Source organism: Anolis sagrei, chromosome 2, assembly GCF_037176765.1.
Source record: "Anolis sagrei isolate rAnoSag1 chromosome 2, rAnoSag1.mat, whole genome shotgun sequence".
Classification (NCBI taxonomy): domain Eukaryota; kingdom Metazoa; phylum Chordata; class Lepidosauria; order Squamata; family Dactyloidae; genus Anolis; species Anolis sagrei.
The window spans coordinates 119,045,671-119,059,891 of NC_090022.1; the positions used below are offsets into that span (position 1 = coordinate 119,045,671).

The 14,221-nt window shown below is 42.6% G+C and overlaps 1 protein-coding gene across 1 annotated transcript in view; it reads left to right on the top strand.

The window, feature by feature from the left end:
- Window positions 1-10,133, top strand: part of UBALD2 (UBA like domain containing 2) — a 41,602-nt gene extending 31,469 nt beyond the window's left edge. Inside the window, exon 3 of the mRNA XM_060764619.2 lies at window positions 8,208-10,133. Within this exon, the coding sequence (XP_060620602.1) occupies window positions 8,208-8,528 (321 nt within the window). The 3' untranslated portion in view covers window positions 8,529-10,133. The remainder of the gene's footprint in view (window positions 1-8,207) is intronic.
- Window positions 10,134-14,221: the final 4,088 nt, after the last annotated feature.

Consider the following 14,221-nt stretch of genomic DNA (forward strand, 5'->3'; position numbering starts at 1 on the left):
TTCCCATGCAAGCTGTGGCTGATGGAAATATTTGAAGGACATTCCCTTATTTACTCAAATCTAATGCTCGCTTTTTTTGGCTAAATGGTTTCTCCAATATTAGGGTTCTTGTAATATGATAATCTTAGTGCTGAGCTAAATCAAAAGGGGAAGCTGCTTTAGGAGCGCCTGGAGCTCCTATTTGAGGGATGTTATCTCTTATTTAATTGCCATGGCTCAATGATATGCAATGCTGGGATTTGTAGTTTAGTGAGGCATCAGCATTTGTTGACAGCCTCCATGATCCCAAACTACAGTCCCCTCAACCCCATAGCATTGAGCCAGGGCAGTTAAAGTGGATTCATTCTACAGCATAGGTGCACCTTGAGGGTTTTCTTTTCCATTACTAAAAGCTTTGGTTTTCCAACACTTTTATTTATAAAGAAGGAATCCTAAGCAGGCAGCACCTGCAGTGGCAAATTACTAAGGCCCCTTCCACCCAGCTGAATAAAATCCCACATTGAACTGGAATATATGGCAGTGTGGACTCAGATAAATCAGTTCAAAGCTGATATCGTGCGATTTTCTACCTTGATATTCTGGGTTATATGGCTGTGGAAGGGCCCAAAGAGTGCACTTTTTGCCACTGTGCATTACATTCACCAGCAAATATTTTTTTATTGTTTCAGGGTTTTGAAATTTGAGGTGCGCATTAGATTCGATGGCACATTAGATTTGAGTAAACATGGGTAATTTGGGGAAGGCTGGGAGACAGTATTAAGCAAGATAGACCTGTGGCGTCATTGAGGGCCCTTCCACACAGCCCTATATCCCAGAATATCAGGGCAGAAAATCCCACATTATCTGAGTGTGGACTCCGATAACCCAATTCAAAACAGATATTGTGGGATTTTCTGCCTTGCTATTCTGGGATATGGGACTGTGTGGAACGGCCCAGAAGGGCAGTATTTGTAGGTTGTTCTGTGTGTGTTTCTTTGTATTGTTTCCCCCTCCCTACCCTTGCAATGTGTTGTGGAGGGGGGACTCCTTTTCTATACCTCCCCCTTTGAAAAATCCCCGGCTTCTCAAATGGTTTCAAGTTTCACCAAGCTGAGCTCCAGGAGCGACCCTGCAATGGATGCCCCGGGGAAGGGGAGAAGTGGGCTGTGTACCCAATTGGAGCGGAGTTCATGGTGGGGAGCTGCCTCCGGCTCGTTTTTTTGTAATGTTTGTTGTGGTAACGGTGCTGCGCAGTGGCTCCAGCCCAGGAGTGCTGTTACAACGAGGGGCCCCGCTTTCTGGAGAGGGCAGCCATGTTTTGAGTCTAAACAGGCCGGCCTCTCCTGCCTTCATTCTTTTCGGAGGCACTTTTATCGGCCACATGCTGCTTAGACGTTCCTTTCATTTGTCTGACGAGCATTGTGGAAGAGAGCGTTTATGAACCGGGGTGGCCGCCACACAGGAAACCACCTTCTGTTTAATGTGACAACCATCGGGTCGCTCGGCACATTTTTCAGAGAAATCACATGCACCCCTTTGGTGTTGAGGAAACAGGGCCGGGCTCTGGGGCGCAAACAAGTCTCCGCAATAACAATGCCCCAAATCTAATGAAAATCCTCATGTGCATCTTCTGATGTTAGGCCATCGCTGGCTTTTAAAAATAATTGTTGCATTTCCCTCAGCCTTGGCTTTGACACAGCAGCATGGAGACGATCGAATTAGGGTTGGGGGTTTTTTTGGGGGGGGGGGTCATCATCCCCTTTGAATTCAGACTGTTGAGAAAGGAATCGAAACAGCAATAAAGTAAGCGGTTGAAGTGGGGAGAAAGAGAGGGGAGTTTCTGTTGCAGGCTTCAGCACATGATTTCTAACTTCCTAGTTGTAAGGGCTACTGGAAGCATGCTTTTTCTTTTTTTTTTGCTTTTCAAATAGGTTGCTCGGAAATTTGGTGTCTGGATCTGTTCCCATTTTATGTGGAATTAATGCACACCAATGCCTGTGTGAAACCAAAATGAAATATTGTGGATAGAATTACTATTATTATTAAGTAATAAACTCTGGCACAAGCCAGTCAAGGTGGTCCCAGTGGTAATCGGCACACTGGGTACAGTGACTAAAGACCTTGGCCTGCACTTAAACACAATTGGAGCTGACAAAATTGCCAGCTGCAAAAGGCCACCTTACTGGGATCTACACACATTACTTGAGAAGTGTCCAACGTCTGCTGTGGACTCATCTTGTTGTGTTTCAAATAATAATAATTATTATTATTATTTATACCCCACCACCATCTCCCCAAAGGGGACTTGGCGCGGTTAACATGAGGCCAAGCCCAAAATTACAGTACAGCAAAATAAAATGCAAGAAGCAAAAATACCATCAAAATAAATACATTAAATAATCAAATAAAATAAACAGTTTCAAAATAACATGATAGAAAAATAGAACACAATGGGCGGGCCAAATGTACTAGGAATAAAATTGATAAAACTCTGGTTTAGATATGTAGAATGTGTTTCTGAGGGAGAATGGGTTTCTGAGGGAGGAACACAGTAGAGTTAGGCTTTCGTTAAGGGGGGGGGGAGTGCCTCATGAGGATGGAGCAGTAGTTGGAACAGACTGCTTATGGGAAATATATTCACTCACCAAAGACACATCAGAAGAGCCAAGTTTTTAGGTCTTTCTTAAAAGCTGCCAAGATAGAGGCTTGCCTAATCTCACCAGGCAGTGAGTTCCAGAGCCAAGGGGCCACAGCAGAGAAGGTTCTCTCCCTTGTCCCCACAAGTCGTACTTGTGATGACGGTGGAAATGAGAGGAGCCCCCCCCCCCCCAGAGGATCGAAGAGTTCGTGCAAGTTTATCGAGGGAGATGCTGTCACGAAAGTAGACCCCACTACTCATCTTAAATTTAATCTGCCTTGGCAAGGTGGGATACTGGCTCTTATTTAGGCCCTCATTAATTGTAGTGTCATGGAGGAAACAAGTCTGACCTGCAACACAGTTACTCAAAAGAGTTGATGCATCCTGATATCCTTGGCATTTTTGGCTCCCATGTGAACCTTTGTTTACAATGAGAGCCACCAAAACAAAATGAATACAGTAGAGTCTCGCTTATCCAACATAAACGGGCCAGCAGAACGCTGGAGAAGCAAAAATGTTGGATAATAAGGAGGGATTAAGGAAAAACCTATTAAACGTCATGATGATTTTACAAATTAAGCACCAAAACATCGTGTTTTACAACAAATGGACAGAAAAAGCAGTTCAATAAATGATAACGTTATGTAGTAATTACTGTATTTTAAGAAATTAGGAACCAAAACATCACAATGTATTGAAACAGCTGTGGATCCAGGTGGGAGGCAGACTATGTTGGATAATACAGAACATTGGATGAGCGAAGGTTGGATAAGCGAGACTTTACTGTACGTGCATTTGAGGTTCAGCGTTATAATTACGTTCATGTGTACAGAATAATTTAGAGGGAAGCTAAATAAGACTATATAGCAGGCATGGGCAAACTTGGGCCCTCCAGGTGTTTTGGACTTCAATTCTCACAATTCCTAATAGCCTACTGACTGTTTGTTAGGAGTTGAAGTCCAAAATACCCAGAGGACCCAAGTTTGCCCATGCCTACTATATAGTATGCTATTAGTATGCTAGGCAGTACATTTCAAATTGTTGCTAAAGGCCATCCTGTAGAGCCTTTAGTTCTGCTGATTGCAGCAGGGCAGAGCTCTTTGAATCTCAAAGCAAACTTGACCAACCCCTTTCTAATGGATTTTAGAGTAAAATTGTGAGCATGTTAGTAGTACGTTGTCATTGTTGTTATATTAACTATGGAGTAAGTTTTAAAACATTATCTCCAGTACTTTTTGAGTGGGGAGTCTTACACAACCAAAATAGCATTAAGCATGCGTAACAAAGAGATCCCATTCTGTGTGGATTCATATTAATTGATCATGGAGTATGACTCATGGCAGGGAAAGAAAAAATGGATAGTTTTGTAATGGACTATCCTAGGAATTAGCATGGCTGCCTGGCTGGCTATTATCCTGAACAGGGGCACCCAACCCTCACCTGTAATTTTGCATGATATCTTGTTGGAGCTGATTCCAGAAGAAGGCCATTAAGAAAAAAGCTGCACACCATGATGTATTTCCAATGTGACGGAGGCAGCAAAATAAGCCAGGTAGCAGTATTCACTTGCTTGTTTCATATGTTTTGCTTTGGCTTTGATTCCTGGATGGGAATTGGAGAGTTGGGCTGTCTGTGCTGGTACAGTCATAAGGGTGGAATATAATCAGCCTCCAAATTTGTCCTTTACTTGCATGCAATGAGTCATGTTCCATACATTAAGTGAGCTTTGCATTCAAGCAACATGCATCTATGCTTCAATTCTGTTTCCCTTTTTTGACATTGTGGTATCATTTTCCATATAGGAAAAATACTGTACCTCTTGTCATATTTTTACATAATGAAAGTCTGCAGTTGTCTCAGTTTCATTTCACGAATGTGAGATAAAATTGACATGTGTGTTTTAGCAGAAGACATGTTCATGTTTTTCCTTTTGTGTAGAGAAACAATTCTGATGGGAGTTGTGATACAGTAACATCTGGAAGGCTGCAGTTGGTTCTGTTTAGTCAGAATAATGGGGGTTGAATTTAGAGACAAGGCTTGTGGATATGATGTCAGGCTTTAAAATGTCCTTTAACCTTACCCATCATCGGTGCCACAAGTGCCATTATCCCCAGTCCACATGGCAGATAATCAAAACGGATGGGAGCTGTTGTTCAGTAACTTCTGGGGATCCAAACTGGGTAAAAACTAAAGAGTGTTGATCACTATATGTTAGATTGATTGATAGATAGTTGGCCTCTGTCTCTATGGATTCTCCATACATGGATTGGAGGCAACCATATGGCTAATGTGGCCCTCAATGAGAATGAGTTTGACACCTGATGTAAGTTGAAACACACTATGGAGAAACAAATCTCACTGTTTGGACTAATCTCACTATTGTCTTAGTATGATAGTGTTGAGTTGACACTCACGGACTGGGAAATTCATACGACCCATATGGATAATCCTTCCATTCCTTTTTTTGAAGAATAATTTCTGAGATATGCACCTTGTTATGTACCTGTTTGGGAGGAATGAATGCTTGTTTTCTGTGGCCTTACTGAATGTACTTTATTGATGAGTATATAAAGAGGCCACTTCATTAAAAAAAAAAACCCCAAATCTATTACGTTACAGTAAAACCAGAGAAATGCATTCGTTGCAGTGTTTTTTCATGTAAACCCCATCTTTATCTCATCAGCATAAACCCACCCTTGAGTGGTTGAGTGTAAAATGCCTTCCTGGTTTCCTTGATGTGGTATCTGAGCTTCTCAAAGTCATTTTAAATCAAGAGAACAGTTTTCTTATTAAAAGTAAAAGAGGAAAAATAAATGATTTGAGAGGCTTCTTTGGAAGGTGAGCTGGACTCAGAATTGAGAAATGGAAAATAGGTGTGCCTCTATAACATAGCCTCATCATCCGAAGGCACATGCTAATAGCTTGCACTTACCTGTGGCGCGTCAGAATTCCTCCCTGAAGGGAAAGTTGTCTGCCAAGGATGAGAACACCCCAGGCATTTACGTAGTATGCAGGCGTGAGATGGGAGGAGTGCCTTGGGTTGGATTCTTGCACTGGATGGACTGCCTTTGGATGCCTTTGTGTACCATTCTTTTCAGGGTGGAGAAGTCGAAAAACAAATTGAAGGATGTTCTGCCCCAGGAGGGCATTTGTGTTACGATCTATAGCCCTAAGTGTAATTCAAAATAAATTCTATATAGATCTGTTATCAGCTGATTAGCCCTGATTCCAAGTTCCACAATAGAGTTCAGTTTTTGTTTACATCTGTAATTGAATATGTTGACTGTCTAGAAAGACTTAGTCAGGCTTTCTTGCACAGATTCTGAATCTATGGATCCAACCACCCAGAGTTTGTAAATAATTTGTTTAAAAATTCTAAAACTAAATTCTGATTTTGCTATTTTATGTAAAGGATATATTTCTACTATGTAATTGTATACAATGGGACTTGAGTATCCCTGGGTTTTGATATCCATGGGGAGGTCTTTGGTCCAGCAGGCCCAGTGAATACTACAGGCCTACACTAGAGTAAACAAGACACGTGTCCCAACCAGAACAGAGAACGCTGAATATTTCTGCGGGCAAGTGGCAGAAGTGTGGTGTCAAAAGAGCAAAGTCTTCTAAGAGCAATTCAAGGCCCTTAAAGACAAAGCATAACCCCACAATTTTAGGTGGGAATGGGGTAGCCAGATGCCCTCCCAGATCAATCAGAAATTCACCCAGGAGGCTATCTACCCAGCCTCCTGGTTCCCCCTAAACTTACCAGAGAGACTGGCGTACGGAGGCAGGCCTGTGTAGAAGGGCCCTCAATTAAGATTTCCAGCAGAGTAGAATCATCTTAATAGTTTTCTGGAAAATGAATATAATTTTATTGTGTGTGTGTGTGTGTGTAACTTTGTGTGTAGAAGTACCTTTCAAGAACAAATAGAAGGGATTATTGGGAAGATACTCTGATTCTAAGGGCCACTCTTTGCTTCTATTCTCAAATTTCAACATAGATGAGAATCTGTGCCCTTTAGGCAATGGGGCTTTGAAGAGAGTCATTCTTTTAAAAAGTCACTTCTTTTTCAGGTCAAGGTGAAGGCAAGCAACCTTAATGAGGAAGTGGACCTCTTTAGCAATGGTCGATGGAAAGGCTGTGTAGAGGTTCTCCAGATAATTTAGCTTAGTACATGGTTAATGATGCCAGTTAGAAATATATTTTGTCACCTTGTACAGATTGAGTATCCCTTATCTGGAACTCCCAATATCTGAAATGATCCACCAGAATAGCTGAGACAGTAACACTGTTGCTCTTTTGACGATTCCGTGTATGTAAACTTTGTTTAATACAAAAATTACTTTAAGATATTGTGTATAAAATTACTCTTGGGCTATGGACATAAGTGTTACAGAAAACATATATGAATTTTCTGATTAGATTTGCTTCTCATCTCCATGGTATTTCATTATGAGCATATGTGCAAAAACACCAAGAATCCAAACACATTTGGTTCCAAGCACTTTTATTAAGCCATTCAATTTGTAATCAGAAATAAATAATCTTTCATTGTAAAATTATGGGCAGGTGGCTATTCGTCATTGTAGAAAAGAATTCCCATGACTCCAAAGTCCCGGATTGCGCTATTTCATCAGAAATTGGGCAAAACGAACACATTTCTCTCTGTGTGCATCCATGTATGCATGTACACATGCATAGCATTTTGATAACGTACAAGTATTTTAGGTTTTGTAATTGTTGAAACCATTATTTGTTGGCATAAAACATAATTTACAATAATAAAACAAGTACAACAAATTATTCATCTTGCCCTTCACTGTGGCCAGGCTGCACCTCTGTGTTTGGTAAGGCACATAGAAGTTGTGACTGCGAGCTCCAAATTGCAGGGTAGACCATCTTTCCTTCCAGATCTACAGCAGGATCTTCTGTTCTGAGTTACTTGCTTGAGAAGCACCTGGATTGTATATTGTCTAGATGGCATTCTTTACCACCTTTGTATCCTATGTCAACTCAAGTTTCTTTTGTCATCAGACTATGGTATTCAGTGTGAATATCTTAGGAGATGACATGAAGATGGTTTCCTTCCCCTTTCAATGTTGTTGTAAAAAGAAAAAGATATTGTGGGTGCGTTCCACATACTAGGCTGCAGTTTATTGCCATGTCACCCGCTTCTTCCTCTGGGTCTGTGAAAAGGAAACCAAGCAATGTCCCATCTCTTCCTCAGCTTTAATATGTAGACCAACAGCTAGATATGGTCAACAAAACAATAGAGGAGGGATGTACAGCTTCCATGCTCCTTCACAATGGGCTTCCCTGGCTAGGACTCAATGGGCATTGCTAAATCTGGAAAGCCACATTTGTCCAGCCCTGGTCTGCAATGTTGGGGGCAAGAGAGGATGTCAAATAAAGGTGGATACTTATGGTTACACATGGGACAGGGATGAAGTGTAGGGTCTGTTTTGCTCGGTTTCACTTGACTGATAATTGGCCATTTTGAGTAGGAATGGAAGAAAGACATTGCAGTAGTTCCACACCGACCAAATATAGGAAACCTTACATTGTCATCTTCTTTCTCTTTTTGTTCTACAGATGTGCACACCCAGCAATACTCCAGCCACGCCTCCCAACTTCCCAGACGCTCTTGCCATGTTTTCCAAGCTGCGGACTTCAGAGAATCTCCAAAGTAGCAACAGCCCCATCACATCCATGGCCTGTTCACCTCCGGGTAGCTTCAGTCCCTTCTGGGCTTCCTCGCCTCCCAACCATCAACCTGCTTGGATCCCTCCGTCGTCGCCCACCAGTCACAATGTCCACCACCACCTCCATCATCAGCAGCCCATGTGGCCTCCAGTGTCCCAGCAAGGGGCCTCTCAGCAGAAAGCCGTGACGGCCATGGATGGCCAGAGATAAGACTTAATATTTTTAGAATGGGGGAAGAAGCTGTGTCAGGTGGGGAGGGGTTGACAAATCGGGGAGGGGTACACAGGGAATAGGGTGGGGGCCTCTTTTTCCCCCCCGAAGATCGCACTGGAATATTTTATAGTTTTTGTTTTTTAAACTGATGCAATGGCATCAGTCTTCCCCGTGTTCCATTTTTTTGGTCCTTCTTTTGCTTCTCCTCTTCTGTCCAATCTTCAGGAGAGTTAATAACTGGTCTCTTCGCTTTTTTAAAAAAGAAAAAAAGTATATATAACTATAATATATAAATATATAAATATATCTAATGTATATACATCACAGATGAAAGCAACGGGATTACCAAGATCCAAGTGGCATTCTGAGAACACTGCTTGGAAAGAAGGGGGCTGCGTTGGATCCGGGTGTTGGGGTTTGTGGGGGTGGGGGTCTCCCTTGAAACTGTGTGTGTGTGTTGGGTGAAGAGAAGGGAAGGAAACTGGCCCTCCTGTATTCTTGTTGTCCTCTCATGCTTTTCCTTTTGGCTCCCAGTTGTAAGAGATGCTTGTAGCATCTGCAATAGTTATGGGGCTGTGGGGAATCTCTGGATGAAAGAAATCACTGGTCTCCCATGGCAGGCCTCAGATTTGGTTTGTGCACAGAGGCCAAGGGCGATAGTGAGCCTACTTGGCAGGGGCGTATAACCCACTGAAGGAACCCATCATCAGCCTTGCCCAATGGTTGGGAGGATGGTGTTACTTTTTTCGTAAGCGGTGGGAGCTGCACCACAGAGCTTTCTGATGAGCCACATGAGGGGCTTGAGAAGAAATGATGGAACAGTGCAAAATGGCTGTGTTGTTAAATATATTTCTGGGACCCTCTTTCAGTAGCATGCTGAATTCTGCCCATGGTTTTATACACACAAGGAAGTGTATATGTTGCCCTGCCATCTTGGAGAGGAACCAGTATGTGCGCATGCTGGCAAAAGGTTTTTGACAGCCAGCCGTTCCTTCGTACGCATGTGCAAAGTATGTGTGTATGGGAGGGTTGTTTTTGTTTTATTTTGTTGTTGTTTTATTGTGGGTGGGATACCCTAAACCTTCTCCACCACACCCCAACTTTGGCTGTTGAAACTTTTTTGAAGTCTGCAGCTGATGTACCCCAAAGAGCTGAAAAGAAGCTATGTCTTACACCTTACCATGTACCTAAAATCTTTTCTCGACCTGCCCGCTTTTCCTGCTTTTCATTCTTGAGAATGGTTTCCCCCCTTCAGCTCACAAGCTCTTTCCCTTTCTAAAAGGACAGTGCGTTTGGGAGGCAAAGCCAGAAGGGAAGCCACTTAAATTTCTAAGATTATATATATATATATATATATATATATATATATATATATATATTCTTTAAATATCTTATGCACACACACAGACATCAGCCTCCCCTGAAGACAGATAAAAGAAGGAGGACTCCAAAATATTCCCATACAACCAAGGGCAGGCGAGACGTCGAGGCTCTTCTTCTTGGGTTTATGTTATTTTATTTTTTAGGTTTTAAAATCAGAATCTTGCTTAAAACAGGTTGAAGGTTTTTTATTAATTTAAAAATAAAAAAACACTTTTTTAATCTGACTGGTACTTGTTGTTTTTCTCCCCATCTCCACATTTCATTGCTGTATAAACTTCAAAATACAGAAAGGTCTGATGAATATGAATTACAGAGAAGAACTGGGGAGAAAGCCAAACACTCTTCAGACACACACATACAGATTTGCAAATGCCAGATCCGTTCAGTGCAGCTTGCCTATCCAAGGTCTGGCTTTATTTTGGAGTGGAAGAAACGCACATGCCCACAGAAAGATCCAGGTCAATGTATTCCTGTCCCTCCCATCCTCTTCCACTTAGTTTGTTTGCCTTGATAATTTTGCACCTCTCTTCTGCCTCATCTTCACACATCCCTCTTCGGTTCTTCTGAAAAATGAGATAAAAGTGGGCCATCAGTGTTAATGTTTGCATTAATTCAGAAGTCCTTAGCAATGTAGGTTAGAGCGAACAGACATTTTAGTGCTAATTGAAGATGGAAAATGGAGCACCTTATCCAAGAGCTTAGCTGGCTCGCTCTAACTGGGGAGAGGGAAGAGAGGAAGGGCATTTCTTCAACCCACTCCTTTTTATTATAATTGTTATTTCCCCATTGATTGCAATGAACTCTCCCGGTTTTGAAGCTGACATAGACCCCTCCCCCTTTTCCCAAGCAAGGTGGTTATTAAGCAATGAGAATTTAAAGAACACCTCTGGGAAGTTGGCTGTTTAATAACCTAAATTATAGCTGAGGATTCATTGAAGATGTGCAATCTTGTCACCACCGTTTCATTTCCAGTTGGGATATCGGAACCCAAAAGATAATGAAAATGTGTATTTCCAAAGAGAAACCAAAGTCTGTTTTCCTGACAAGACACGTCTTTCTATTTTAATGATTGGAAATAGGGATAAAGTATTCCAAGGGTCATTGCGTAATCCAGGCTGAAGTCTGCTTTATTATCCTTTGCATTAATGTTTCAAAATGTCTGATATTTTGTGCAGATAAAGGTAAAGATTTCCCCTTGACATTAAGTTTAGTTGTGTCCGACTCTGGGGGGTGGTGCTCATCTCCATTTCTAGGTCAAAGAGCCAGCATTGTCCGTAGATACCTCTGAGATCATGTGGCCAGCATGACTGCATGAAGCGCTATTGCCTTCCCGCGAAAGCAGTACCTTGTGATCTATTCACATTTGCCTGTTTTCAAACTACTAGGTGTGCAGAAGCTGAGGCTATCAGCAGGAGCTCACTCCGCTCCCCGGATTCAAACCACCAACTTTTCAGTCAGCAAGTTCAGCAGCTCAGTGGTTTAACCCACTGCGCCACTAGGGGTCATGCAATCATGTCCGAAGTCCAGCCAGGGGGCCAAATGTGCCCCCCCCCCTGTTCAAATTTCCACCGGCCCTCTCTCTCCAGGCCTCTCCCCCTCCCTTGACTTCCTTCCACCGTCCCTTTCATGACCACAATCGAAGCCCTCCCAACAGATGGCCATGTTGCCTCTGCTGAAAAACCTCCAGGGAAAGAGACTCCACCAGACTCTGAGGCAGCATATGCCACTGTCTGAAATGACTTGAAGGCACACAACAACAACAATCCTCCTAATTAACTTGATTCTCTCAACAGCCAAAAGCAGGCCCACACTTCCTATTGAAAAACTGGTACATTTATGTTGGTTAAAATTATTCTTCGTTTTGCAAACTGTATTGTTTTTGCACTACAAATAAGACATATGCAGTGCGTGTAGGAATGTGTTAATGGATTTTTCAAACTATAGTCTGGCTCCACAACCAGCGGAGGAACCATGAACATGTCTTCGGCTTAAAACATGTCTTCAGCTTACCCTGGATGTAAACGATGTAATGTAAACTCAGTCTGAGTCTCTCACTCCAGCATAATTTAAACACAACCCAAACTTTTACATTTGGTGTGTTTTAGCTCACTTTGTAGAACAGGGCTGAGGAACCTGCTGCAACAAAGAAGTCTCTAACTCGGGACCAGTATTTCTTCTGACAAGAGCATTATAGGACTTAACTCGGTCACCCATCATATCAGTGGTCCACTCCCTTGCTCATCTTGCAGTATAACATCTCGCATCGTCTGTCAGCTATGCCTTTCTGCTCTCTAGAATTGGGGAAAGAGGCCAGCTTCTGTAAAAGAATAAATGAACAGATCTGAAATTCAGAATCCACTGAGAAGAAAATTTTACCTCTCTGGGTACTTTGCCAATGGGTAAAGCAGCCCCTATTGGGAGGTGGGGGTGGGTCAAAGAAACATTAGAGCAAGGGACTCTGCTGAGTTACCATTTGTACAGTTTCCAGTTTTCTCACCAGAGGTTTGAACCGGAATTATGCTTTGTTAGTACACAATTTGTTACCTATGGTTTGTTAATAGTCTTTTGGAACAGAAGTTGAGTGAGAACACTCATTTTTGCATCAAAAATGACATTGTACATGAGAATAGTAAATAATATGAGTTGGTAAATTGTGGTATCATGCCCGACAGTTGGTAGTAATCATCCTGGAGTCTGGTAATGATCAACGTACTCTTCAGCAGATTGTCATGATTCCTAAAGAGGTAAGTGTTTCTGACCACTGTCATATAAGGAGGACCTTTCTGATGGTAAGGATTGTTTGGCAGAGGAATATGCTGCTGCCTCAGAGCATGGTGGAGTCTCCTTCTCCAGAGGTCTTTAAGCAGAGGCTGGAGGGCTATCTGTTGGGGAATGTTTTGATTGTGTATTTCTGCTTGATAGAATAGGGTTGGACTGGATAGCCTTTGCGGTTTCTCCCAACTCCATGATTCTGTTTTTCTTCTGTCCTCTCCTACACCAGATGTGGAAGAGGCTGAGAAATGACAAGCTCTTCCTATAAATCAGGTTTAATTCCAGGCAGCAGCTGCTCTCCCTCACACCAGTTATTACTACTACTTGAAAGCTGCAATGAGCAACTTGACAGTTGTAGCCAAAGGGCTTCCTATTGTGATCTAGAAAGGTTGGCTTCTGCTCCTTGCTGTGTCAATGGGAGAACTTGGAAAGTTCAAGGTATTAGGTGTTGACACTACAGAAACGGAGAACTAGCGTTTTAAAAATGGAGAATGCAGTGAAGTGTGGCAGGAAATTTTGCATTACGAAATGTTTCTGTTAAGGATATTATCAGTCATATTGTTCTCTGTGATACTACATTCTCTTCCCCTTGCTTCCCACAAAGGCTATTAGTCATTCTGTGGCTACTGAACAGCCTCATCCCATGCAGAGCTGTCTTGAACTCGCCCTTTTGTAACTTTTCCCACCCTGTAGATCTTAAGGCTTTCCCAACCCTACTGGTTGGTACCTCTCATTTGCCCATGGATGCTTCCGTTTGACTTCCTAAGGATGTCCAGAAGAGGGTGACTAAAAGGATCAAGGGTCTGGAGAACAAGCCCTATGAGGAGCGGCTTTAAAAGCTGGGCATGTTTAGCCTGCAGAAGAGAAGGCTGAGAGGAGACATGATGGCCATGTATAAATATGTGAGGGAAAGTCACAGGGAGGAGGGAGCAAGCTGGTTTTCTGCTGCCCTGTAGTCTAGGATGCGAAACAATGGCTTCAAACTACAAGAAAGGAGATTCCACCTGAACAGGAGGAAGAGCTTCATAACTGTGAGAGCTGTTTAGTAGTGGAACTCTCTGCCCCAGAGTTTGGTGGAGGCTCCTTCTTTGGAGGCTTTTAAGCAGAGGCTGGGGGACCATCTGTCGAGGATGCTTTGAATGAGATTTTCCTGCTTCTTGGCAGGGGGTTGGATTGGATGGCCCATGAGGCCTCTTCCAACTCTAGGATTCTGTAATTCTGCTTTCAATTGTGCTCTCCAGATAAGGTGAATTGTAACTCCCATGAACCCTTAGGCAGCATATGTGGTGGGAAGCGGGCCAAGAGAAACTGCCTAAATATTTTTATATATTTTATTTATTAACTTTATTTGTACCCTGCCTTTCTCCCCATGGGGAGGCTTTTAAACAGAGGCTGGATGGCCATCTGTTGGGGGTGCTGTGCATGCGATTTTCCTGCTTCTTGGAAGGGGGTTGGGCTGGATGGCCCATGAGGTCTTTTCCAACTCTAGGATTCTATAATATCTATTATTTGTCCTTGGAGAAGGTGATTGCTAT